This window comes from Podarcis tiliguerta (assembly GCF_965153285.1).
Source record: "Podarcis tiliguerta genome assembly, chromosome: 12".
Classification (NCBI taxonomy): domain Eukaryota; kingdom Metazoa; phylum Chordata; class Lepidosauria; order Squamata; family Lacertidae; genus Podarcis; species Podarcis tiliguerta.
In genome coordinates, this window is record NC_139545.1 from 21,538,793 (window position 1) to 21,566,768 (window position 27,976).

Sequence of the window (27,976 nt, forward strand, 5' to 3'; positions counted from 1 at the left end):
CACCACTAAACACTCCAACCCCCACCCCCAAATATAGTGAAATATTAAATGAGAGGACCACTGGGCTATGTAGACCAGACATCCCCAACCTTCAGCCCGCCAGATGTTTTGGACTACAATTCTCATCATCCCCGACCACTGGTCTTGTTAGCTAGGGATCATGGGAGTTGTAGTCCAAAACATCTGGAGGGCCGTAGGTTGGGGATGTCTGATGTAGACTATCCCTGCCCCCAAGTGGTGTGCACCATGGCCGTATGTCCTGGCACACACAGCAAAAATGTGTGTCTCACTAGTCATATATTCAGACAGTGTAGGAAACAGCTGTCCCCTGGCACTGATGTACGAGGGGAGAGTTCTTCCGTGCCTGGAGGGAAGGACCCTGATTGGAGGAGTTATCTTCATTCACATCAGTACCCAGTGAGAGCCCTTCCCCACGCTGTCCAAATGCACAGGGAGTGTGCTGCATTTCTGCTATATGCACCAGATGTGAGAAATCTAACCACAACTATCCCACCCTCACTAGGTCTGTGTGACCCTTTCCACTGTCTGACCTCTAAAAAGTGTTGCGTTCAGAGAAGTCCACATGTCTCTGATGAGCTTCCAGCTATCCTGCTCAGTCTGAGGCAAGACTAGGGGAAACTCAGGCTGGAGGCAGGGCAAGGGTTCGGTCTGTGCTATGGGAACACATAGCTCTGCTACTGCTTCAACAGGAAACAAATTGAGACTGGGTCCTATATTGTGACAGCAGCTGCATCCCAATTGTTAGCCCCACCTGCACTAGAAGGTGCTTCTTCGGTTCAAGTGGCCCAGCCTGCACAAGCTGCCTCCTTCTATGACAGGGCAGGGGAGCACCTGCATCTTCTATAATGCAGTGCTTTGAACAGGATGATGGACCACATCCTTGGGCCAGATGGGCAGCCCACTCCACAACATCGCCTGGGGAAAGAGCTTTTGGGGATGGCTCCAGGTGCTCCTCCACTTCTGGTTCCAAGCCCTTCATCTAATGCCTTGAAGGAAGGGGCTCTGGATCCCTGATGCCAATGAGTCTAACCTTCTCAGTGTCTGAAGTGACAAACAGTGGTTCCATGATCTGACATTTGCACGTTAGATAAAGTAAAAACAAAAACAAAACAATCCAAGACAACATAACCCAAGCAATATTTTTAATATATGAATACAGCATAACAAATGAAATTATTGCACCTAGTAATATTTTTTTAAGCTACATGACTAAATGTCACACCCCTTGATTAGAAGAACCCCCACTTTTATATCCTTAAACTTTTCCAGCATTGCACAATACGAGTAGTGGGAAAGTCTGATCCCAGGAACAAATCTGGGGTAAAATAAATCTAATGGACTGTATTTTTATTATATCTATCCATATTATATCCACTGTGTAGTTCTCCATGTAGGCAAGATAAATCATAAATGGACATTTCCAGCCAAGAAGATATCAGTGCCGTGTCCTGTTCCCATTCAGCAGTGTCCTCAATTGAACTTACACTTCAATAATGCAACCAACCACCTCTCTTGGAATGGAATGTTGAACAAATGAGGTGTGCCCTGGAGGTCACAGTCCATCTCATTGCATTACGTAATCTACCACTGTTCTGGTCAGCAATTTTATCTATCGTCTGTCTGTCTGTCTGTCTGTCTGTCTGTCTGTCTGAATATACCACCTTTATCTTCCAAGGAATTCAAGGTGATGTACAGGGTTCTCCTTGTGACTGACCCGGTGAGCTTCATGACTGAGTAGAGATTCAAAGCAGTAACATTTTAATGAAAACAGGAAGTTAGAAATGGGCAAGAAAAGGCTTCAATTTTTATGAGGCAATCAGCAAAATGAAATTAGCAAATAGATTTTTGTTTTGTTTCGTTTTGTTTTTTAAAAAAGGTATCCTTGGTGGTTAAGAAGAGCCAATCAGGATGCGAAACTGGCACATGCCACTTGATTGGTTTCTGAGTAGTTGAATTTTCCCAATTCTTCGAGTAATAACAAAAAAATCTATTCTATAAATATATGTAATTTAGTCACAATAAATGTTGTTATCATCATCATCAATAGTGTGTTTAGTATACAAAAACCTTCATATTCCCCGCAACTGAACAAAAAAAAAAAGCCCCTCTATGACACATGTAAGTAAATTACATCATAAAACCAACAGTTTTGCAAGAGTATGCTGCTTTTATTTCAGTGTTCTGTTCACACTTGCTACTAAATACTTACTTCTGATAGCAGCTGGTAAGCCTACTCAAACTTCTTTAGTTTTTCACCGACAGCTATAATATAGGCCTACAGAAAGCAACTGTGTGAATTCAAAAATGCCATTGGCTTTTTATACACACGCACAAATATTTACTACCAAGAACATTCCAACAATTCTCAGATGAAAATAGAGACGTCCATAATAATAATAATAACAACAACAACAACAACAATATCCTGCCCATATGACTGGGTTGCCCCAGCCTGGTACCCACTGAGCATTTTGAACTATGATCTCTGTGGTGGGTGGAGCTGGTGGAGGTTGTAATCAAAAACGTCTGAAGGATTCTGGGCTGTAGAAGGCTCATCTAGACTCCTGTCTGCATCACAAACCATCTTAACTGTACAATTTCCCCTCTTCCTGGAATTATAATGTTTGGTGAAGTAAAAGGATATCAGGCAGGCATTTCTCACCCTCCCAGCACAGTTTCAGGTCCCACAATTCCTTGTGAGAAGCTGCCCTGGTTGGAGTTCACATCACAGATGATTTGTGGCTAGTCTTTGTACATCTGTTTCAAGTGCAGCACTGCTGAATGAGCTGTCAATAGTTGTTGAAGTGTCAGACTACGGCCTGAGAGGGTTCAAATCCACACTCAGCCTCTTAGCCTGCCCTACCTCACAAGGTTGTTGTGGAGATTTAAATGAGAAGGGGGCGGGGCGGAACCATGTACACCACCTCAGTGGCGTAGCGTGGGTTGTCAGCACCCGGGGCAACGCAAGTAATTTGCGCCCCCTAACCTGTGGATTTGCACACCCTAACCCTAACCCCCAGATGTTGCGCCCGGTGTGGCCGGCCCCCCCCCCTGCACCCCCCACGCTACGCCACTGCACCACCTTGAGTTCTTTGGAGAAAAGGTGGGATATAATGCAATAAATAAATTTCACATCATCAGCTCTCCCAAGAGCAGTTAACACATGAAACTCATATTCTATCTTGATCTAGCTATTTGGTTGGCATGGTCATCCTGATCCATTGCACTAGCCCAGGGTTTCCCAGACTTGGGTCTCCAGCTGTTTTTGGACTACAATTCTGATCATCCCCGATTACTGGTCCTGCTAGCTAAGAATGATGGGAGTTGTAGTCCCAAAACAGCTGGAGACCCGAGTTTGGGAAACCCTGGACTAGCAGATTCACATGGTTAGCAATGCAAAGATTGCAGCTATAAGAAATGTGTCCTTTGAATCAACCCAGTTCCAGCGATTATACCATATAAAGAATCTATGAAGAAGGTTGAGAAAGAACCTACCGCATGCAAAACCAGTCAGACGAGCCTCTCCTTTATCAGTCTAAATTGCATTGTATCCAAAGAAGTTAATATCTGATAATGCGGTCTTTAGTGAACTTCCAGTGACCTCAAAATATAAATTCCAGAGCTCATATACAAAGTTTTGTACAAGGTTGGAGAGACAGTTTTTGAACACAGGGATCATTTACAAACATTTTCTTTTAGCACCTCATAATTATAGTAATTTAACAGAAGGCATGATTCCTCCAAAATGAGCCCAGGAAAACACCTTAATTGCTTAAACAGAAGCACTTTTCTGAGCCAGAGGACTTACTGGAGCCTAACTGATCATTTTTGAATGTTTAGGGTTGACAATACTGTACCCTATCTCCTCTGTTTCTTGGATTCCTGGTGGGCTAATGAAGGTGAACTGCGGTTTCTCAGTATTGCTCCCAGCACAGCTCTGAGCATTTATGATGTCATCAGCTACAGTACAGAAAGCACAGATTCATGAACTTAGCATCTGGCAGACAAACGAAAGAGAAGTTGATTTTCCAGTATTTCCATCCATTCCATCCTCAAACCTTTTTGCAAAATTCTACTGGTACACGTTGTGCCTTACAGATCCATATTCGCAAACACCAGCATGCATATACATTATGTCTCAGCTGAGGAAATGCATACAGCTTTTGTACACATACAAAATATATTTTAATCCTTTCTGCATACCCAGAGATCTGTGTGCTTAACGCATATGACCTTAGCAAAGAAAGGCCACTTAGCCGTTTAGGTACTCCCCCGTCCCGTCCCCCCACTTTTGCTCTGGGCATTGATCACAAAAGGCAGAGAGAAACAAGTGTAACACACCAGTCTGGATACCAAGAGTAGGAGTGGTAGGAGTAGAATGACAATATGTACAAGAAAACAAAGTTACGTAACAGTGCCACCGTTCCCTCCCTGCTTAGCAGATTTTGACGGAGGGCTGTCACACTTACCTTTTGGTCCACTCTTTCCAGGAAAGAGTGCTCTCAAGCTCTGTGTGTGACCTGCCCCTTTCCCCCTACCCACCCACCTCCAGAGCTTTCCCTGCAAAAACCCACTCTTTAAAGCTGAATCGGAGCTTAGCCTATGTCTTAATCGGCCTTGAATTCCCACAGAACTCAATGGATAACTTTTTCCCACACCCTCCCCCCACACATGCGGACATGCACCTAAGCAGTGAAATGGGATGTTAGGGACTATCTGAGATCTGTGTACACTTCCCACAGAACTATTCTGTCTTCCCTTTTAGGTATTATATACAATTATTTATATCAAAGTAAGAGGAGAACATGATCAAGTACGTTTCCAAGCACAATTCAAAGCACTGATGCTAACCTTTAAAGCCCTAAATGGCCTTGGCCCAGTATACCTGAAGGAGCCTCTCCACCATTGTTCAGCTCCGAGGGCCTTCTGGCAGTTCCCTCTCTGTGAGAAGTGAGGTTACAGGGAACTAGGCAGAGGGCCTTCTTGGTAGGGGCGCCTGCCCTGTGGAACACCGTCTCATCAGATGTCAAGGAAATAACTATCTGGCTTTTAGAAGACATCTGAAGGCAGCCCTGTTTAGGGAAGTTTTAAATATTTGATGTTTTATTCTGTCTTTAATCTGCTGGGAGCTGTCCAGAGTGGCTGGGGAAACCCAGCTGGATGGGCGGGGTATAAATAATGAATTATTATTATTATTAAGCGTGGATGAGCCCTTATTCTTAGAGGTACAAATGCATGGATCTCCATGATACCAAAGCGCCTGTAAATTGTCTTCGTCAGTACTTTCTTTTCTAAAAAAATATTCATTTTCCTACTCATATTGAAATACTGCCCCTCATTGAGGCCAAACTCAGATTCACAAAATGTTTAGGGGTATGTGTACCCCTGCATCCCCCCAGAAAAAAAGCACTAGTCCTCATCCTCATGATTTGACGATGGTATTTATTTATATCTCGCCTTTCCCCCAGAACCAAGATAGCCTGACCACTGTCATCCATGCACTGGAAAACTCCATGTTGGATTACTGAAAGCCACTCTGGGTGGGTCTGCAGTTGAAGGTGGTTCAGAGGCTGCAACTGGTGCCAAATGCAGCAACTCAATTGCTCACTATCTGATTTTTAGAAGACATCTGAAGGCAACCCTGTATGGGGAAATTTTGAATGTCTAATGTTTTACTTTTTTTTTTATGTGCTGTAAGCCACCCAGAGTGGCTGGGGAAACCCAGCCAGATGGGCAGGGTATAAATAATAAAATTTATTATTATTATTATTATTAGCTATGGGAGATTCATACATACATATCTTCTTTCCCTCCCAACATTCATCCACACTACCTCTGTACATGTTCATGTGTAACCATGGGTGTTACCTATTCTGCATCTCTCGTATAGTCCTGAAAGGCTGGTGCATTTTAATGCTTCTGATGGCTTAACCCTTTTGGGGAAATTGGAAGCGGGCTACCTCCACCTCTTGGCTGCCTTAATCATGTCAACACCAACCTTAACCATCAATGTTAACCAGGATCCACTATTACCCAGGATCTTGAAACCGTGGTTTGAAACTGGTTAGCTTTGGAGCCCTTAACAAGTACTGGCCATGGCAAAGGTTGTTGCTGATGGGAACCTTAACCACAGGTAAGGCCTGCTAAAGAACAGCAGGGTGACTTCCACTAGAGGTGAGAGGGAGCTCTCAAGCCCAAAGCCCACTGAGTACTTGTCCTTGGTTAAGGAGCTTTATGTCTGCATCATCCCAAACCTGACATGCAGAAGTAGGTACGGGAAATCTCATCACAGAGGGTTTTATGAAAAGCTGCCACGCTTGAAAAAGAAATCTTGTATACCTTCCAAGTTTCTTGTAACATTGCCCAGCAGAGGATGTGGTAAAGTCAAAGATGGGCAGAGTTAAGAAAACAACACCGCTTTATCTTGCTGTATATGAAAGAAGCAACATTAGATACATATTCCTCCCCCCCTCACCCTTTAGGATAATGCATATGAAAATGTATATGTTAAATATGATAAAGGGGTGCATTGGTTCTGTGTGCAGCCTGAATAATGAAAGGAATAGGGGGTGATTCACTGAGGTTGTCAAATGTCTGAATCTTATTGCAGCTTTCACAAGGTATATCAAGTTGAACTGGTGATCCCATGAAGTCCTGAGTCACTCTGTGGACTCAGGTGCCCCCTAAACACTGCATTCTGCCATTTAAAATTCAGAGACGGCTGCATTTTTAAAGAAGTGAAACAAAGTTGAATGGTCAAACAACCTAAGTTTGAGTGGGAAGGGGCAGTGATAGGTGAGGGGATGGAGACATGGGGTTGTCTTTCATTTTGATGATCAGATAAGTTTTAATCACAGAGATTTATTCTTCCAGGACAGTGCAATCACTGTGATTTTGGAGAGGGAGGATGAAATAAATAAATAAAAAGCATATGCTTTTCCTGTGGTTAAAAGTTCAAATGCACATTCCTTAGGTTAGGTGTTAGGTTCTGTGTGCAAGCTACCTCATTGCAATTGGTGTCAAGGGAAAACAAATTCTCACGACCCCACATTCCCCACCTCCATTATCATCATTATTAAATTTAAATGCACACACTGCTTGATGCTACCAGGTGTTTGGTTTAGCTTTCGCCTCCCTTACAAGGGCCAAAAATGTCTGCAAAGTGAATCCAATTCTGGCACAAAAAATTTTAAAGTTCTTTACAAATTCTTCTTTAAAAATTATACTTTGCAAATTTCATCTGCTTCTGTAAAAAGGAAAACAAGTTATAGCATGTCTTTCTTTGTTTGTTTTAATCTTTATAAACTGCCAACCCGCCAAGTCATTAAAAAAAATAAAAAATGGCCGTGCACAATAAAATCATTAAAACATCACAAATAAATAAAAACACACAACAAATGACCATGAATGAATCAAACTGATTCTCTAAAAACACGGAAAATGTTTGGCAAAACAGAAACTATTTCAGTAGGTGACAAAACATGATCTATTATTCATCCCTAGCTTATGATATTTTTTCTTCTGGTCGTTAAGAACGTGTATAGTCTACGTGTACTTTTACACATATTTAAGTTCTATATATTAGGTTTTTTAAAATCTAGCACTTATGGATATCAAGGATTTTGGATCTATAAGCTAATCAGCCCCTTTGATTTCTATATATAATCTTTCCCAACGATATCTGTGTTGCACAATGCTAATCTCTCTCAAATCCAGTCTGAAAAAAATCAGAAAGCAAATGCTCAATTTATATTTTCTTTTTTGGACAGAAAAAAAAGGACCCGCTTTGCTTAGATATGGAATTGCTCACATATATTTGATTGTCTGGTGCTTACTGTTGCAGTCTACTGCACTGAAGTCAATGATACTGTTCCACAATTACACTCCATAGTTCTGGACCACAAACACGGAATCTAAATACAATATTGGCATAACAGGAATGCTTAAAGTTCTACTCTGATACAGCACATTATCTCAAATGTTTATCTTACTCTTCCTATTTCAGTATTCCTATAACTTGAAAATAAGTTTAAGTACAGGTATAGCTCATTGGTATGGCTTACGAGTCAGGGCTATGGCCCCTGGAAGTGAGAAATATCTGACATCAGAATCATCCTCTCTCCAAGCTTGCTGGCTCCTCTAAAGACCAGAATCCAAGTTGGTAGGGCTAGAAAGGCATATTCCAAGAATATGCTGAAAAGTAGCTAAGGTCTGTAGGATCCTAAGCCTTACTGGTTCCATTGGCCCACAATAATTTAAACATGCTTTTGAGTGGGTGCAAACCTCTATTCTCCCAATGGTAGGGGGAAACAGTAAAAAAAAAACAACCAATGGTTTCTCATCTCCCCAAGACCAGAAATAAACAGAGGAATATATAATGTTTCTCTGCCCTATCTGTTCTCCCCTGCGAGTGAGACTGAACAGAATGCCTAGGCAGGCAGCATTTATTGACAGAAAAGAATATGTCATTCACGAAGTGCTAGAAATCCAGCTTGCTAATCTATATATATATCTATATATATCTATATCTATCTATCTATCTATCTATCTATATGTATGTATTCATGCAGAAGTGTGAAAAAGCTTTTTGCACTAACCCTTTTTATATTGTCTCTTCATATCTAAAGATGATCAATTGCTTTTCCACCAACTTGTTAACAGGCATTAAATACGCATTTGGAACCAGCTCTGTTAAGGCTTAGCAGCTAAGATAAAATGCTGAAAGTATTCAAAAGTGAGGGAAGGCAGAAGCAACTTCTTCAACACATTATTCACAGAGGGACTTCCCAAAGCATATGAGGAGCTGCCGGTAGAGTTACTTTTCCCTTCAAGTTATAGGCCGTTGTTAAGTGAATTAAATAAACATGCCTACTGTTCTTCTGCTTTGTCAAAAATTTTATATAGTCCAAGTTTGCAATTCTTAAAACACTTTTTCCACTTGCCAATAGCAGCACAATCCTACTCAGTATCTACTCAGAAGTAAGTTCCGAGTACATCCAGGTAGGGGACTTATCTCTGGAACCCCAAAAGACTGCAGCCAATATGTGCAGGCAATAGTTAACTAGACAGACCTGGTAGGTTCCGATTCAGTATTAAGCAGTTTCCTATGTTTTCTGAGTCTAATGGGGCCTACTCTCAGGAGAATGGGATTGTAGTCCAAGTAGTCTGTAGACCGTGGTGCAGGTTATATGGAATATAGTACAGTAGTTCAAATTCCTCCAAGGAAATTACTATTCAAAAGGATTATGCTTTCTTGCATGAAAGAGTATTAAGTAATAATAATCTGTGGAAAGGTCAGCTTTTGGCAAAGGGATTCTCTGTTGACTGACCGCTTTGGGGTGGGGGCTCAAGTTGGTCTGCAGTGATGTAAAAAGCCGATTCTTTCATGTGGTGTGGCTTGGTCTATCCCCTGAGAGCAGTGGTAGAAGACAATAGGGAGCCTTCTACCAGCTACGATACTTCCGTCATTCTTTTGTGCTCTGTGTCTGTCTGTTGAGGAAGTGGTTTGTCCTTCACTCATTTGTGCTGCAGTAGTGATCGCAGTAAGAGCTGGCACAGTTGCCACAGAGCCAGAAGGAGGCAAAAGCAAGCAAAACAAAAGAGGGTCTTGATGTTTGTGCACAGAGGTAGGTTCCCTCCGTGATCATTGGATGACGCTGGAGCTTTTGATGTGTTAGCATCTCCAGCAAGATAAGAAAAACCAAACACACCTGAATGGCGGTGTGGCCAAACAATGGCGACCATTAACTGGATTTTATTACACACACACACACACAACCTATGTAGTACAGGGTGCAGCTTTCCTTGACCACTTTCATACCAGGCTTTCAAAAGCCATCACAACACTAGAACTTGGCAATGGTAGGCCCCTGCTCCAGCTTCAACAGGTGATAAGGCCAGATGGTCCCCCTGCTTCAAAAAGAGACCTGGTGGCCATAATCAGCTCACTACTAAACCATTTCCTAGAAGCCTGAGCCAGTCCACCTCCTTATGAGGATGGGTCACCAACGTTCCATTAGACCAGTGCTCCAAAATCTGCACTGGCTTCTTACTAACTTCTGGGAACAATTCAGCTTCCTGTTTCTAACAGATAATGCATTGGGCCTGCTCAGCATCTCTCCCTTATGCTTTCTAAGATCAATAGTGTGTGCTCTCCTTAAGTACCAAATGTGCACCTTTTCAGGAACGCCTGGAGAAGTAGAGGAGTATCCTTGTTGACTACCCCACAAATATCATGCCAAATCCGCCAGAAGCTTGCAAAATCATAACTGTTTCTTCCCATCTCCACCCCGCTCTAAAACTCCTGTAAAATATTTTAATCTGGACTGTCCAAAGGGACTTGGAATGAGCCAGTGGCATTTGTAAAATCTGTCGTAGCCTTTGTGATATTGCATTTGAGCAACTAAAATGTAAGCTGTATGTTACGTATTACTGCCCCACCTGTCATCTTTTGGGTGAAGTACACACAGCTTATTATGGGCTTAGGTATCTTTCTGTGGATTAATTATTATTATAATTAATGATACTTTCAAAAATGAAACAGAATGACACTGGGCTATTAAGGAAAGGTGTGCCCTCATAATCATCACCCAGGCAGCGTTCCTCACTTTAAGTTGTATTTGTTGTTAAAGAATCATTTGTGATCACAGTAAAAGAAACACAGCAAGATTTGTAGCAATTTCCCTTAAAACTGTCTGGGTGTAGGGGAACAGTCCTACAGGTTTGGGATATTTTGCTGAAGGGGGCGGTGGGAAAGTGAGTCTATTTCCAAGTCCACTTTCCAAGAACTTTGCTTGCACAAGCAGCTAGTATTGCGCTCCGATTAATAAAATAAAGGAGGCGTTTTAAAAGCCTGTCTCTGGTATGCAGTTTGCGGTGATAATTAAACAGAAAAAGAACCAACAACACGGAAGCGATTGGACGCGCGCTGCCATTCTACAAAATCAAATCTAAGAGCGGAAAAAAAGAACCACCCAAGTGCTGTTGCTCCAAAGGAGCCGAATAACTCCCCAGCCCAAGTCGCGAAGTAGTGCCGAGCAGCGCCAAAAACGCGCGTGGAAAGCTCCCGCAAGCAAGTGGGGGGAAAACTCTTTCTCCCCCACCCATTCTAAGCAAAGTAACAGCCGGCTTCTGCGGTAGGTTTCAAAGGCGCGCCAGCATGTGCGCTTCTGGTCTGCCCGGCAACACACACACACACCTTCTTCCATCGCCGAGTGTTGGAACTTTCTGTCTCTCTGCCCGCCTCTCCACCCAAGTCTCCGCGATCGGAAAAGGCTGTTCGGCTCCTCGTCCGCCCCGGGCCCATAGGGAGGAGGCGGTTTTGTTTTGAGCTGGGGGGGGGGGGAGAGAAAAAGGATGGAGAAGCCGTCCCTTTCTCTCCCATCTCCTCCGAGCTTAAAATATTGATCACCTTTGTTAGATCCCTTTTCGGAAAGTGCCCTGCTCGCTCATCCTCCCTGCCGCCTCCCCCCCCCCCCCGCACCAGCCACGCATCTTCCTTTCCCGGGGTTTGAAGTGAGCACCAGCTGACAGCCAAGCATGTGGTGTATAAATATTGAAATAAACGAGCGGAATGCGGGGGGGGGGGAGGGAGAGAGGAGGGAGGGGGTGATCTACGGAAAGTGGGGGGAAGAGGGAAAGGAGAAGAAGATAAAGGGGGACAGAGCAGCCCTTCGTGCGCCTGCTGTTCCTGCGTGGGGCGCTGCTCTCCGGTGGTGGGGAAGGGGTGTGTGCGGGAAGCAGGATTTAGGAAAGGGGGGAGAGAAAAGAGGTGGTGGTGGAAGGGAAAGATAATAGCATTTAAAACAACAACAAAACAACAACAACAACTGCACAATCCCAACAACAGTGATTAGCTCCTACCCGTCGCACAGGGACTGGGAGGGGATTGTGTGTGTCTCTCACCTGACTTCCTCCTTCCCCGGGGCGGCGAGGGAGGCAGAGAGAGGCAGGCGCGCACACAGCCAGCCAAGCGAGCCAGCCACTCTTCCTTTCCAAAAGCAGAAGCATTCTCGCCCACCCTCGGGGAAAAAAGAGGGAGAGAAAGAAATAGCCCTGAGGGAAAGCGAGGAGAAGGGGGAACGGCAGGCGGAAGTAAGCAAGGAAGAGAGAGAGAGAGAGAGAGAAGGGAGAAGTAAATAAATCAGTCGGCAGCCAAGCTTCGACCCTCTTCGCCTTTTGCTCCGTGGAACCAGCGGACAGCTTCTCCCCTCGCGCCAACCCCGAGAGCGGCGGCGGCGGCGGCAGAACAGCAGCAACCGGCGGCGGCGGCGGCGGCAGCAGCTTCACCTCGGCTCCTGCACCGACGTGGGCCAGCCTCCGCAAGGGGGAGAGCCAGCGAGCGCAGACGGCCCCGGCCGAGCCTCTCGTGCCTCCGAAGCTTCTTCGCCAGAGCAGGAGGAGGAAAAGCGGGGAGGAGAGGAAAACAACCACAACAACCGCCACAAGAGAGAGGAGAGGGAGAGGGTGGGGGAAGAAGAGAGACGCGTCGCCGTGGACCGGGCTGAGAACTGCGCGTAAAGCAAGAGCCCCGCGGGTTTTTGGGACACTTCGCTCGCCCTGCTGCCTGGCGGGAGAGTGCCCAAAGCAGGCGGGCGCCGCCTTCTCGTCCTCGTCGTCTTCCTCCTCGCCGAGCAGTTCAAGAGTGAAGGGGGGAGGGGGAGGGCGAGTGGTTGTGTGCGTGCGTGTGTGTTTGTGTGTCTGCATGTGTCTATATATGCGGTGTCTGTGTGTGTCTGCGCGCGCCCCCTCCTCCACCACCACCACGACGTCGTCGTCGCCCTCCTCCTCCTCCTCCTCTCCGCTCGCGCTCCTTCCTTTAAACGCCCACTCCCGATGGGTGAAAAGACAACTTGAAGTTCAGTGCAATTAACTTCGCCGGCGCCTGGGAAGCTGAAGGTGTCGCCCAGCCTCGCCCGCCCTCTCGCTGCGCTCTCATGAGTGAGTTTTCCGTCTTCCTTCCTTTTCGCCTCGGCCGCGCGTGCTCGCTCGCTCGCTTACAGAAAGCCCAAGTTTTCATTCTAGGGGGGACTTGGAATTCGGTGTGGGAATGGATTTGGAAAAGCAGGATTTTGTTGTTCTGGGTGGGTTCCTTGCTTTTCATTTAACCGCAGCCGAGTTCCTGGTAGGGGACACGCTCTCCGTCTAATAATTCCTTTTTACACTCGTCCTGTTTCATCGGGGGGAGCGAGTGGCTTCCACCACGCGCGCACGGACACCTGCTTTATTCACACACGCGCGCGCACACACACACAGAGGGGCGGGCGGGCGGGCGCGCGCCTGCCTTTTCCGAGTCAAGAAGTTGCTGGCGAGGGTCGCTGGGAAGTTTGCCTCAACTTCTTGAACCCTCGACCCGGAGTTTTGCCTCAGTTCAGCAGAAAGTTTACATTTCTGCGGCCCGGGGATGCCTGCCAGGGGGGATGCTCGAGGGAGCAGCAGGAGGTGGAGGAGGTGGAGGGGAAAGTCAGCGGCGCAGGAGAGGGGTGTGCGCGCGCGAAAGGGCGGCGGCGGCGGCGCACTCTGCTCCGCCGCCGCCGCCGCCGCCGCCGCGTGGAAGTGAGGGAGTTTTAAAAGGGCTTCGTCCCGAGCTGCTGCTAGGAGCGGAAGGAGAGCAGGAAGATGCCGGACCGGGAAGAGGTCAGCTGGAGGTTCGTCTTGGCGGGAAGGGCAGCAGTTCTCGTGAGGGGCGGCGGTGGTGGTGGGTCCGCCGGCCTGCCGGTGACCTTTGGAGGCGGGGGCGGCTCCCCACACAGGTGTACTTTCTCTCTCTCCACGTGAGGTCCTCCTCTTTCCCCTGGCAGAATCCTGCTCTTTTTCTTTAAAAGAACTGGGTGGTCCCTGAAACGGCATTAAAGAGGAAATGTAATTTCATTTTTGGTATTAACCTATAAGGGAAGCTTGCGCTGGGAAATCTCGGAAGGGGGCCAGCTGGAGCGCCTCACCTTGCACCAAAAGTCCGGGTCCTTTCCTGCCACCCCATTCCCACCCCCCATTCCCCTCGCTCGCAAAGCATTAGTTGGTCACACGGAACCCTAGTCACTCGAGGCATATATTATTAAGTTGTATCATAGTAATTAGGTGTTCTTTAAAGTCCGAGCCAGAATTCGGCTTGCTCGCTTGAGCTCCCTATCTCTTGAGATCTGCCTCTGAAAAGCTTTGGCAGGGACAGCTTAAAACTTGTGCCTGAGCTGAAGTTTCTGTGGCGGAGAGATCCCGTGGCTTCTTATCGAAGGCAGTTTCAGCCTAAGTTTCATTCAGGTTAGTAGTTCTAAAGTGAATTTGTTGGGCAGAGCATCCTTAACTTCAGAGTGAAGAATACCAAGGTGAAAGCATATGATGCATTAACCGACCGAAGGAGATGATTCAGGAGCCAACCTTTATTTCTCCTGAGCATTAGTTTGGTCTAGTACATTCATATACTTGTCTGCTCCACTCTGCTGGCAAACATTAGCATTCAAGCTTACATTTTTGACAAATGTGCAGACAGGAATAGCATGAATAGACATCTTAAATATTAACAACCTAAGCATCTGTTGTGAAACAAATTTAATATATTTACTCTGTTTTTCTCACATTGTTAAGAAAGGTTACAATATGTGCAAAATTGCAACTTTAGTTGGCAAAAGGAATTGACTGGATATTTTCCCTCCCGCTGTGTCTTCCAGAGTGTTTGAAACAATCGCTAGATATGAGGATCTTAATTTGGGCCATTGTTTTGAATAGAAAATGTGGGGAGCAATTCATGTTCCGCAGATGCATGAATATAGCTTAATAAGCTTAGGCATGTTATAAAACTTGCTTTTCTAATCTGTTCTGATACTTAGTTGTGTTTCAAATACATCAGTTGTCAATTAGAAACAACAGCACATACGCAGAATGTGAAAAATGCAGATACACACGAAAGCGTTCTGTGTTTGCATACTTAGATATATAAAGTGTGTCGCATTATGTAAAGTCATTATTTGCAGTTGTTTCTTCCCCTTGCCTCACATAACTAATGAACAGAAATTATTCCAAAGTATGTTCCAAATATACTAATAAAAAAGGTAGCAAATACATCTGAAGCCATAACATTCCTTTTGTTTTTCCCAGAAGTTAAAAACAATTTTTGTGTTAAAATAAGTATATTCAAGCCAAAGCATGTAAATCGAATGTGCTCAGTTCGTGTGGCCTAAAAAGGAACTTTCCGTTTTCATATGCTTAACTATTGATCTTTTAAATTGCATAGTAATTCCGTAGAGGGTTTCTGTTGTATCTCCTAATGAGAAAAGTAAGTTCAGGATGCTTACTTACATTATGGTAGAATCATCCCTGTATGCAGTGAGGGTACATTAATCTGATGGAGAAAACATGCCACATTATTCAAATGCTGAATTGGAATCTGACACAGAGAAAAGGTTTTTGGCATGCCAGGTTATGACTTGTGTTATAGGCCCATGAGGTCAGCTGACAAGCACCTGCTCTGTATCAGAAATCTTATCATTACAAATATTGCTAAGCGAAGCACTACCTGCGCAGTGTTGCAGGTATGCCTGTAATGCAAAATCCCTAATGACAGGTGGAATCTACAGCACTTGTATAACTTGTACAGAGAAATCATTAAATATGTATAATTTCATTTTTGGAATGCTTCAAAGTGCATTCAGAAAAGCTAACTATATTAACTGTTCCAATTTCTAGAAAAGGCACAGTTTTGCCAGATTTCTAAAATAAGAAATAAATAGAAGAGCACAAGATCATGGCATATTTCTTTTATTTAACATTATGTGTGAGGAAGGACTTGGGTTGGTTTCTCAGTGTGACTAATATATACCGTAGTAAAGAACTTGTAACTTATCAGTATTAGAAACTATTACAGAAGGCTACATTCTAAGAATGATTAGTCTTATGTTGGAAATATATCTGTTTTTAGGGACACTGAGCTACAGCTGCTACTAATTTTATAAATGCATATTTGCTGACATGTTAATTAAACATTAGAGTTAAACATAAAATAAATTTCCTTCTTCTTGTTAGTAGATACAGTGCGTGTTTTACAAGCTCCATTACAACGTCTTGATTCTTCCATATTTCTAAATGTCTGCTGAAATATTTCACATTTCTAACTGCCATCATCACATTTTAAAGCATCAATCCTTTTCAGGGTTGACGGAATACTTCTGTGTTTAAGACACAAGCCTCAAGTCTTTAGCTACCTGGGCAGCTGGGAGATTTCCCCTTTTGAGCTCAGCTATGGAACAGAATGGATAGTTTTATTGGCATTTCTGAAGTCAGGTACATTAATGTTCATTAATGCTACCTGTCTAGAACACAAGGGTGTATCTTCTGTCAAAAGTCCCTTTTGCTGTAATGGGTATGAGACTTCAATAATCTGTTCCCTTTCTGGAATCAACACTTTTGACTTAAAGTCACAATATACCTGCTTTTTATTTGCATTGCGTTAAGCTGACAGAACAGGAAAGGAAAAATATTACTTACTTTCCAGGGGTAAATACCAGTTTATAAGTGAGTGCATGTATTTATATCCCTGTCGCCACTAAATAATGACTCCCGATTTCATTTTAATATGAACCTGGCAGTATTATCCATGGCAACTGAGTCTTCCTTGTTAGCATATGGGGGGGGGGGAGTTTTATCATTTGGGCCAGGGGCAACTTAAAGGAAAACTCCATGCTGCTTTCTGAGGCATGCTGGTGCCGATTTTAAAGAAGCAGTATCTAGTTTTATATGGTAAACACAGGATAAAATGCTGTTTCTGAAAAGTAATATGCATAGCAAGCTGCACAGAGCATCCATTTGAGCTGTTGACTATAAGGGCAGAAGCATATTATTAATAACTGAAAGCACATATGTGTATGTGAGGGGAAATGTTCTGCAAATCTGTCACTACGCAGTCTAGTGCATTTTAAAGAGCTTCACTCACAACAAAGTCACTCTCGTTTACAAAAGATACTTACAAATTTGATTGCTAAAGAAGTTAAAAGTGCATGCTTTAACTTTATTTAAGAACTTAATGTGTTCAGAATTTGTGAAATAAAGTTCAATATCATGCTTCAGATGTAAAGACCTTTTAGCCGTTAGACCTTTTAGTGAATTATGATGTGGTATTAACTCAACTTATCTGAGAGTAAGCCCCATTGAATTCAGTAGGACTTACCACTGAGGAAATATGGCTACATTTGCAGCCTGATTCACAGACTCCTATACAGAGAATACACAAGAAACAGTGGTCACTTTTCCAGGGTTTTCTAAGAAGTGCTATTAACTTGCAAACTCGCCACAGTTCCTTCCTAAATAGACTGCGGAATATCTGCTAAAGTATTTACTGACTTCTGCATGGTGGCTGCCTACCAACATCTACTTTCACATCAGTGGGTAGAAGTTATTTTTTTCCATGAATACTAACCATAGCTAGGCTTCTAAATGGCACATAAGTTGAGACTACTGTTACCAAACTCAGCTATGCCAAAACAATATTTTTAGAGTACTGCACAAAGTTGAATCAGGAGTAATTCTATGGACACATGTCAGGTTAAATTCTAGAAAACCTAAGATCAGAAATAAAACCTGAAGAAGTTAGGTGTAACACACATGATGTAGCATGTTCGACTGTGGCATACGTACACCTTACTGTTAATTTCCGTTTTGCTGTTGTTGACTTAAGTGTTATATCTGACCAAGACACAGTAGACCAATAGACTTAAGTTAGTTATGATTTTAAACGTGTCAACTCTGTGTATGACTTAATGAAACCACGCTTTTCTAAGGTAGAGTTCAACTGCAATCCTTAAGAGTGAATTCTGCTGACCTTAACAGGAAATTCTTTCTGAGCAGGAATGCGTCAGATTGTGTTGTAAATGAGTTGACTCCGAATATAAGTTCACGGTAAGATACGGTAGCATTCACATTGCCAAGGTCTATTTTTATCACTTTATGCAAAACATAGGTTTTTTTAAAGCTGTCTCCAATCTGCACTAGTAAACTATGGATTATCAAACGTATGTATGTATGTAAGTACGTAGACTGATTCCCACCAGATTCCGTTCCTATAGAACACAGTGCACAGCCAATAAGATGGAGTCATGCTACTCCAAATGCTCCTTTTAAATTAATAATAATAATTTAGGGAATAACATGTCCTTAAGAACTTTTCATTCGAAGCTCATATCTTGCCCTGGCATTTGAAGCCTTGGCCCATATCACTCTGACTGATGTTCTTTTATTTTATTATAACTCTTTATTTCAGCACACTCTATAGCTTTCACACCTTTATCGATATTTTTGTAGTTCTGTTAAAGGACTGGATACTAAGTTCTTGAAGCAGTGGTCTTGGATGCTCACATACACAATTTATTTTCAGATAGGCTACATGCAATATGTTTTTGTGCATCCCTTGATTCCTCCACTGGAACCTTTTCCTCAATGCATTCCTGGGGTCCACGGTAGCACTAGGGACAAAATATATTGCTAGACTTGGTTTCACAGGTGGGCTTGAGGCATACCTGCATACACTTTATCTGGAAAATTTTCAGATATTTCTGGGGTGTATGGCACACTGCCGTATAATGGCAAAACATTGTGGCTATAATTATGTAAGGAGAAAACCAAGGCGTAAAGAATTTCCTTGCAACTGAGAACCTTTTTCAGTGGTTAAAGTATGCAAAGGCTGTGTATTTATTATAATAATTTATGAAGATATCTGCTTGTTACAACAAGCTCATTAACAGAACAATTTTTAATTTGGAAAAACTGAAAAATATAATCTTAAAACTGGTTGTATGGTGGTAGAAAATAGTTGGTGTCTTTGTTTAGCTGTAAAAGCATAAAGGGCCCCCCCCAAGCAATCAAAATCCACCTTTCATGTTTTAAAAAATCAGTGTCATTTCTCAGGATACACTGGCCTAATTCCCTGTCCTTATCAGTTTTATAGCTCTGACCCTACAAACCAGTCTGGCAGAGAAAAATTCAGACTGATAAGGTATCAGTGCTGTGTCATGTGACCTGTGACATCACACGGGTATTGCAGGCCTAGACAAAACATGAATCAATGTGAGAAGGACTAAAATGCAGGACTGATGAGTGGATAACATACTTGATGATGATTTTGGAAGTGTCCAGATCCACAAAAGGCAGCTATGCCTATATGATCATACAAATCTAATACCTACAATTCGCGTGAGAGACAGCAAAGGCAAATACAAGTGTGAAGCTTCAATTGATGCTTAATCAGTGAAAGCCATTTGATAAGCTGTTGTCAACTAGACCTTCATACCATCGTGGCTGACAGGGTGAGTGCATGGCTAGTATAATAAAGTTATTTGGATAGTGCCTTCCTAGAGCTCTCTGGGCACGATTCAAAGTGTGATCATCTTGTAACCATATGGTTTCATTTCCACTGAACCTGTAATCTCATTAACCTGCTGTAGTTGAGCTACCCATTCGGTGATGGAAATGAGCTCTTGCATGATGTTTAATATGACCACTATGTTTCAAAATGTACCTTAATAGTCCCAGATCTTCTTTTCTAGTGACCTTTAAGTAAAAACAAAACAAAACCCACAACACCATACCAGCAAAATGGGTTTAGTGTGCATGTGTCTTATGTAGTTGTTAAATAAAGACATCAGACTATGTAGAAAAAGATTCCCCAAATTTGCCTGTTGTATTTTCAGGCTGTGTCTTTTACATATAGGTTCTGTCGCTTTAAAAATGCAGTCTCCTCTATTTGCCCTATTAATTGTTGATATGTTGCCATCCATGAGACAAAAATTAGAGCTGTAATTAAATAATCATGTGATGCTCCTTAGTGCCAGTGAGAGCAAACTCATTTTTCCAGGCCCTGATGGTCACTGATTATTGTATTAGTACGGGCTTGCTTTTTTATTTTTTTTATTTTTTTGTGAACAGCTACGTGTGTTAACCACTGGCCTTCTTTTTAAAATTAAAGAAAGTGAGAAACGCTAAGTCAGTTAATTGGCTAGTAGTCCATAGGGACTTTAAACAGACTTGCCTTTTCTGCTTTTGGTCACGTGATTGGGAGAACTACATCAGTGATGTGGTTTGTGTGCCATTTAATTTACACTGGTGTTTTGGCTGGGGTGGATGCATATGGGGAATGCCAGGAGAATTACAAAAGGAGCAGGGTATTAAAATTCAGAAATGATTAAAATTGAAATAAAAGGATGCTGCTTCTTTGGCAGTACTCTGGCAGTCATAATGACACACAGAGATTAGTTTCCACCTTCATCTTTTCCTTCTTTTTCATTTCCTCTTGTTTATTGTTGACATATTTTCCTTATGCCTCTGCTTCTCATCTCTGTGTCTCTTTCAAATATTCCTAATGTTTTTCCTCCCTTTCTTTTTAGTATGGAGAAGCTTACTTAACCTTATTACTACAATAACAGAATAGCTTATTAATATTTAATATCCATGTGTGCTGACATTTTTTTAAAAAAAAAAAAGTTAGGTCACCTCTATTAAACGGCGTGTCATTTTATTGTTTGTTAATCCTTGTGTTGCTTTTAAGAGTTTCTGAGATACTTTCTTCTTTTAGTGGCGATTTAGCTTGTAATATTTCAACACCTGTGTTAAGATACTTGAAGGGGGGGTGTAGAAAATAACTTATCAGTCATGGATAATCAGTTATGCATGAATTCAAATTTAACAGATGGACGTTGGGAGTTAAAAATTTCTCGTTTGGCTTCATGGGGTTTTTTTTCTGTTTGTGCGACACCTGTCTCTTATGTATAGATAAACATCTAACGTAGTTTACAGTCTTTCTTAAATCTTTGTGCATTTTTTTCCCTTGCGAAAATTCACTTCTCGCTGATTCTCTTTATATTTAAGGAGCTCTTATACAGACTACAGTCACTTGTGAAAGCATGCTATTAGACTTCTCAGTTGCAGATATATGGCACGTTCAAATGTATTAACCCAGTTCAGAAGTCCCTACGGCATTACAATTGAAGAAAGCCGACCTATGCATGTGTGTGTATATTTTGCTGCAAACATATGTACTCATGCAGTTTTGCATATTCAGGTTATTAATATAGATTATGAAGTGATACATAGATGAATAGAACTACATTCCAAAATGATAAACTGGAATATTGTATATGAATTTGATTTAACAGAAAATTGCGCTACCTGTATTTCATGAGCCAATGGGCAGAGTTAACAACAGAGACTTGCTGTAGATTACTCTAGTTAGTCATGTAGGGCATCACATTTGAGAGAAGCATTTCTGTATAATGGCTAAACTTACATACTCAGGGATTCCAGAAAATTTCAGCTAGAGAACTGCATGATTCATTTAGAAACTTGCGCAATTTTATATCTGCACCAAGTTAAGTGGTGTAGATATTGAATTAATCTTGGGTTAGGTGAAAGCTATTATTGAACTTCAAGGAACCAGAGAAATAGAAAGTTGCACCTAAGGGTTTTGCTTTCAACAACAGCTTATTATGAATATATATATATATATATTGTCCAAGAAAACATGAACACACAAATGTGAAAAAAGAAAAGAAGATAAACCAGTTGTTGGTTTCTTACAATGGCACTAACCACTATATATCATCTGTAGTTGGAAATCAAGCATCTATAATGTATTCACCCCCTATATACCCCCCCGCCACCATGACAACCCTTATGAAGTGCCTTAAGCTTATGTGAGTGTGCACAAACCTATAATATCATGTTTCTGATATGCAATTTCACAGAATGTATTGTGTTGCTGTTTGTGTCTATTAAAGAATGTTTGGTACTTTGGAAACTGCAGTACAAAATGTGGTTAAGTTGTGTTGGATTTCCCTTCCTCCTTTTAAAACAGAAATATATATTGGTTGTATGAGGGTACAACTCAAGTCTTTAATCATAGAAGTTACTTTTCTTAAATTATTTGCATTTTAAAACCGAGCCATGATGAAGAATGGCAAAGAGAACTCTCCAAAATAGGAACCTCAGAATAGCGAAAGGTTTAAATATGCACTTGTGAAAATGTTATCTACTTTTAAGTGTAATTGCACGGGGGTGGGGATTTTGTATTAAAAGGAACTGTGAAGGGCAGTATTTGATGCAAATGGTTTTGAGCAAATAAGCAAAGACTGAAATCCCATGCATGTTTACTAAGTCCCATTGAGCTCAATAGGTCATACTCCTTAGTAAGTGTGCTTAGGATAGCAGCTATAGAGTATTGCCTTTAGTCTTGCATTTTTAAAAGAAAATATCAACTAATGCATATTATTTTTAATATCAACTAACACATATTATTTTTAACAGGATATGTACTACTATGACTGGATTTTTACTCGCAGTCTTACTTGGGTTGAAGCCTTAGCATAGAAAGTGTGTGGATTCGCACCTGCAGTTGTTTGCTGCATGTATACCTGAAACTGTGGCAGAAGATGCATGTCTTCAAACATAACATGCAGTGGACATGCATCATGGAGTTGCAACCAATCACACTCTCCCAGAGCATGTGCATTCACCACATGTCCCTTGAGTGCTGCCAGCTGTGCATCTTTTTCATACTTCTCATGTTTACCACAGCAAATATTTGTGTGCATGCAGCAAACATGGCTCCTCCATAAAGTTATGAATCGGACAGTCCTAAGAGAACTGCTAAAACCTGACAAGCTTAAAAACGATCTAACTTTGGTAGGATCCTATCTCTAATTACCCATCCAAGTTAACTCCTATTCAAATCATTCTTCATCTAAATAAAATTCCTTCCCAAAAAACTCCCTTATCATTGTTAACAGCAAGCTAAAAGTATCTTGGTGAAGGAAAAACGTTTAAAGTATTCAAAACCTCATTTCTTTGATTATTAACCTACTACTGTGATGCTGCTCTTATTTTCTTACGGTTGAGCACAACAAAAAATTTAAGAGCTCTTTTAGAGGTTATATGTGGCTAAGAGAACGATTAAAACTCCTGTTGCTTGGTTGCTTTTTGTCTTAGGTTCCTGAGAATGATATTGTACACCCCTTAGAGAATTTTAATTCTAATTTACAATCAGTTTATAAATTTTTGAAACAATAAAAAAATAAAATTGAATTTCAACTATTATAGGCATAGACTGATCTTCAGCTCAGTCCTATGTGCCGGAACTTGTTTTAGTGCAAGCTTATTGGGAATATTATTCCAGTCAACATCCCAGAGTCTTTTTCGAACTGTGAGCTTACCACTGGTGCCACAGTGAATTTGGTCCTGTTATTTTGATGTGTAAAGGACAGTGTTGTCAGTCCCCTGCCTCTACCAAGACTGCAGTTTAGGGGAAAGCTGGCAGGAGCTAGAGAATATCTGGTTCTGGACAACTCATCCCTTAGGGGTGATTATTTAAATGCTTCAGGTTTTCAAATAGGGTCCAACTTGGTAATGAACAAATAGAAATAAACGAAGCTGTTTAAAGGGATCAAAGACTTGCACAAAAATTGCACATAAAAGAGCATTTGAAAAGAGATGCAATATATAAACGTTTATATGCTAATGTCAGAAGCCTTGAAGCAGAGATGGGAGGATTTGAGTGCTTGGTACTAAAAAGAGAATATAGATATAGTGGATATATCAGAAACCTTGTTGGAGCAGTGAAAATCATTAGGATGTGGATCTCCGAGGATATAGAATCTTTAGAAAGAAATGTGTTGGGGATCATGTTGCTTTGTATGTCAGAGGGCACAGATCCCCCCCAAATAAACAGAAAATGTAAGATGCACAAACTGCTCCACAGAATCACTGTGGGTGGAAAATGCTAGATGCCTAAGGTAATTTAGTACTGCGGGCATACGACCAAAGCCCCTGATGAAAACTCAGAAATCAGGAAGGCAGACGAAGGGATAAATGTTGAAAAATGTGTGGCTAACCCTCACATTCACTGGCTAAATGTACATTTAGGTTTTGCAATTGTGACTTTAAACAATTATAGTGTAATCCTATGCATGTTTACTCAGAAGTCGCTGTGTTCAATGGGACTTACAACCACAGCAAGTATGGTTAGGATGGCAGCTGTAGTCAAAACAATTACAGGGCAATCCTGTGCATATTTGCTCAGAAGTCACTGTGTTCAGGGGGACTAAAAATGTGGTTGGGATTCCAGCTGTAGTCACTTAGCAGACTAGAGAGAAGGGAAATCTTAGGCTTTATCCTGAATGGTGCTGAGGACCTGGCACAAGACGAAGCACCGTCGAGCTGTTCAGCTGAGCTATATGCATACATATTAAACATATGTTTTGAGGCGAAAGTTCAATTTGGCCAGGATTAATTTCAAAATTGTAAACTTTAATAAAAGGGGAGGGGGAATTGAAATGAATAATCATGGTGGAAAATCTTATTTTCTAGCAATTGTTTAAAACCACTTTAATCAAAGCTGACCTAGAATGCATGCCACAGAATGAGAGGTGCAAACATTTCTGGATTACCCAATAGGCAGACTATGTACAAGTTCAGGGCACCAGCAAAGGATGTCACCAAAACTGTGTGTGTGTGTGTGTGTGTGTGTGAGAGAGAGAGAGAGAGAGAGAGAGAGAGAGAGAGAGATTGACACTTGATTAAAATAAAAGGGTGCATCAGATTAGTCATAGTGAAAAAAATCAGATCCTTACACTCTTACGGCACACTTCTCCGACATTTTTCTGTTCTCTTTTTATTACTGTACTTATCTCCACCCAAACCAGGAAGCGTCCTACTGATGTAGATTGAAATAATACGAGGAAATCGGATCCTGTCATGCGTTGCAATGAACCACCTTTTATTTTATTTTTAATTGTCCAGTCTTACATTATAATTTAATATAGTTTTTATTTTTGAATTATAAATGGGGGGAGCACAATAATCTTCTCTAAAGGTCTAAATCCAGTCCTTTTGGACAAGAAAGTTCAAAAGGATGACAGTGTTGTTAACAGAGTTTAAGGAAGCTATAAACACAAGCATGTTTCTTTTAAAAGGTATAGCCCAATAAGGACAATAAAAAGGAGTAGTCACTCTAGTAAAATAAAAACAAATGGACAATAAGGCAAGGAAAAAGAAAAAGCACTAGAAGCGCACATTTAAAAAAACATGACAATAAATAAACAAACATATATATAAATCAGAATCAGAAAGCCAATTCTGGACCACCAGATGACAAACTGCGAAAGGTTTACTAATGTTATCAAAGACTGAAGAGAAGCTAAATTATTTGCATGAGTTTTCATGTGACACTATTAGATAAATACCCATTGAGGAGAGGTATCTGAAGAATTAAGACAAGAGAAAAGAGATGAAGTTCTGATGCTAAGAAATTACAAGATAAAGTCACCATGTTCAGAAGATACCCAAGAATTCCTAAAAAGCTCAAAACTGACATTGTTGCTTTTTGAACAAAAATATGCAAATTATCACTAAAAGCATATATCCTGGAGAATTAAAAAGTAGCCAATGCATCATTGCTTTGAAAAAAGAAATATATAGGGGAGATAGGAAATTACAGACTCATCAGCCTAATTTCTCTACTAGGTAAATTGGTAGAAAGCATTATCAAAACCCAAATTATGAAACATATGTATAAAACTACCCTTGATTAAAAAGAATGCAAGGAAAGTCCTGTCACACCAGACTTCTGAAATTCTTTGAGAGTATTGTCATATTGGAATAACCCAGTTGACATTGTTTTTGAGGATTCCAAAATGTTTTTGACAAAGTCCCTCCTGAAAGCTTCCTGAATAAAGTTATTCCAGATAGGGATAAGATGATGGGTCCTCTTTTGTTCCAGAACTGGTTAAAGAACAGGAACCAGAGAGTAAGAACAAATGGAGAAGCTTTTTATGACGGAGGAAGAAAGCAAGCCCTCCCACTCAAAGACCTGAATCATCAGATGAGCAGTAAGGTAGCCATGGTTTAGTTGTGGGTGAGACCATTAATTCAGGATGGAGAAAATTCATACAAACTTTCAAGGGCTTCAAAAGTCGTATCCCAAGTGGCTGACTGGGCAAAAATATGGCAAATGAAATTCAGTATAACAGAGTGGTGCACACTGTGGCCATTCTTCTCTCTCTCTCTCTCTCTCTCTCTCTCTCTCTCTCTCTCTCTGTGTGTGTGTGTGTGTGTGTGTGTTGATGGAATGTAAACTGGCTCCAACTATCCACAAAACAGATAGCTCAGTGCAAAGCCTAAGTGGAAAAGAATATTAGACTAGATGGACTCTGGACCTGGCCTACCAGACTCTTAAATTTATTGACACATTCTTGCTATTTCTTTATTTCTGGCCCAAAACATCAGCTGGAACAAAGTATTGTCCCTTTCTACAGTTCCAGTTTCTGGGTTGGCTACTCTAGTGGGTAGATGCTGAGTATGCATTTCTGTGTATCCACACATGCAGGAAAATGTGTGGAAGGAACACAGGGTTGTCTAGAAGTTAACTTGTGAAGGATGGTTAGCTGAAGAAGGTGAACACCTGCAGTAGCAGTCGGATGGGAATTGATGTGGTTCTTTCAGAACCATCATTCTGGTTTACGTTCCTGCCGGTTGTTATAGCAAAGAGCAATTGTGATCATTTGTTGCCTTGCATAACTTACAGGGGAGTGATTGTACATAGAGGCTGTTCATTTCTGTTCTCCTGGTGAGAGCTGGAGAGGTTAGGTGGTCTCTGGGTAAGAGATGCAGGAAGAAGGGTAAAGGAAAATGCTGTATTGCTCTATGCACTTTTAGATAATTTTTTGTTTCAGTTCAGAGGAAGAAAGTAGGTGTGTGTGTGTTAAGGCAAGAAAGCCTCCCTCCCAGTTTATTTTGTGGTAGTTCTATGGCTGGAAGACATTTCATGGAGGGGGAAAGGAGGAAATGAAGGTGCAACTTTCCAAATTCATTGTGTAAGGAAGATACAGCCTTGGAAAAAACCACGAGCCAGGTAAATAAATGGGGGGTGTATTTTATTGGCAGGTAAACCTGTGTCTTCTGCTTTACAATTCCAAATCATTTTGGGGGTGGAGGAGATTCAGCAATAATTGAGGACTTGATTTTGAATGAAAATGAACTGTCTGTGGTCTACTGTGACCTGCTTGCAGATAAAGCATCTTGCATATGTTACGACATGAACCAAGGAGAAGTCCGTGATTCTTGGAATAGTCTTAGGTGATTTCACTTGAGGATGCCAGCAGGAGCCTTGCAGATGTGCTCTTTTAATTCTTTTAACCAGTCGAAGAGAGCTGTCTCTGCAAAAGAGATGTTCCTGTCCTCTTGAACAAGGCAATTGTGATAACTGTTACAGTATCTACTTTTGGAACACCTGCATTTACATTCAGTTTCCTGTCTGCCTTTTGGGGGCACCACTGAATAGGTGGTGGCTTGGAAGTTCCAGGAACTTTTAGATTAAAAATGGTTATATCTATCAGTCTGAATTGCTTCCCAATTTGATTTTGAATGCAATTCAAATAGCTTAGTTCCAAGTTACCCAAAGGAAAAACTTCTCCACTGAGTTCTTCAGGACATGTCCTTTTTCTGAGCCCCTTCTCTGAAGCCAGGTTGGTAAGGACAAAGAGCAAGATATTCTCAGTAGTAACTCCAGCTTTTGGAATTCCATCTCCAATCAAGACCACCCAGTGGACTTTATCTTTGTCTTCTGGAAGATAGTTCAAACTTCTTCTATTTCAGAACAAATAGTGGATGTCCTTTTAATGGACTGTTCCCTGCCCCCTTACATTAGATTTTCTTGTTTCTTATCACTTTAACTGATATTGTTTTAGATATGTGCAGTGTACATGTCTTCCTAGCAGTAAGCCCGACTGAGTTCATTGGGACTTATGCCCAAGTAAGTGTGTGTATCATTGTACTTTTAATGCTGCAATCCTCTCTGAGGGTCTTTGTGGATCACAGTGCAGGACATAAATGTTAAAAGTACATAAAATAATATTTCCAACATACATTTTATGTGTAAATGCGTCACACAGACTACCCTAGCCACTCTAAAATACCATGTTCCAAAAAG

General features: G+C 41.6%; 1 protein-coding gene and 1 long non-coding RNA gene across 12 annotated transcripts in view; one reads left to right on the forward strand and one right to left on the reverse strand.

Moving 5' to 3' along the window:
* Positions 1 to 2,168: 2,168 nt before the first annotated feature.
* Positions 2,169 to 5,770, reverse strand: LOC310660553. The gene is made up of 2 exons (XR_014503507.1): positions 3,104 to 5,770; positions 2,169 to 2,945 (listed from the first exon to the last, which is right to left on the reverse strand). It is a non-coding gene; the product is annotated as an uncharacterized lncRNA (long non-coding RNA).
* Positions 5,771 to 11,990: 6,220 nt separating this feature from the next.
* Positions 11,991 to 27,976, forward strand: part of SATB1 (SATB homeobox 1) — a 114,883-nt gene continuing 98,897 nt past the window's right edge. For 6 of the 11 annotated variants that reach the window (XM_083404818.1, XM_083404798.1, XM_083404801.1 and 3 more), the window contains exon 1: positions 12,827 to 12,960. Coding sequence is in view for 4 of the 11 variants with exons in the window: in XM_083404817.1 (XP_083260943.1) it covers positions 12,957 to 12,960 (4 nt within the window). In the remaining 7 variants the exon portion in view is untranslated. Of the gene's footprint in view, positions 12,961 to 13,650; positions 13,668 to 27,976 lie in introns of those variants that run through there. The other 5 variants (XM_083404812.1, XM_083404819.1, XM_083404815.1 and 2 more) reach the window with 3 other exon arrangements.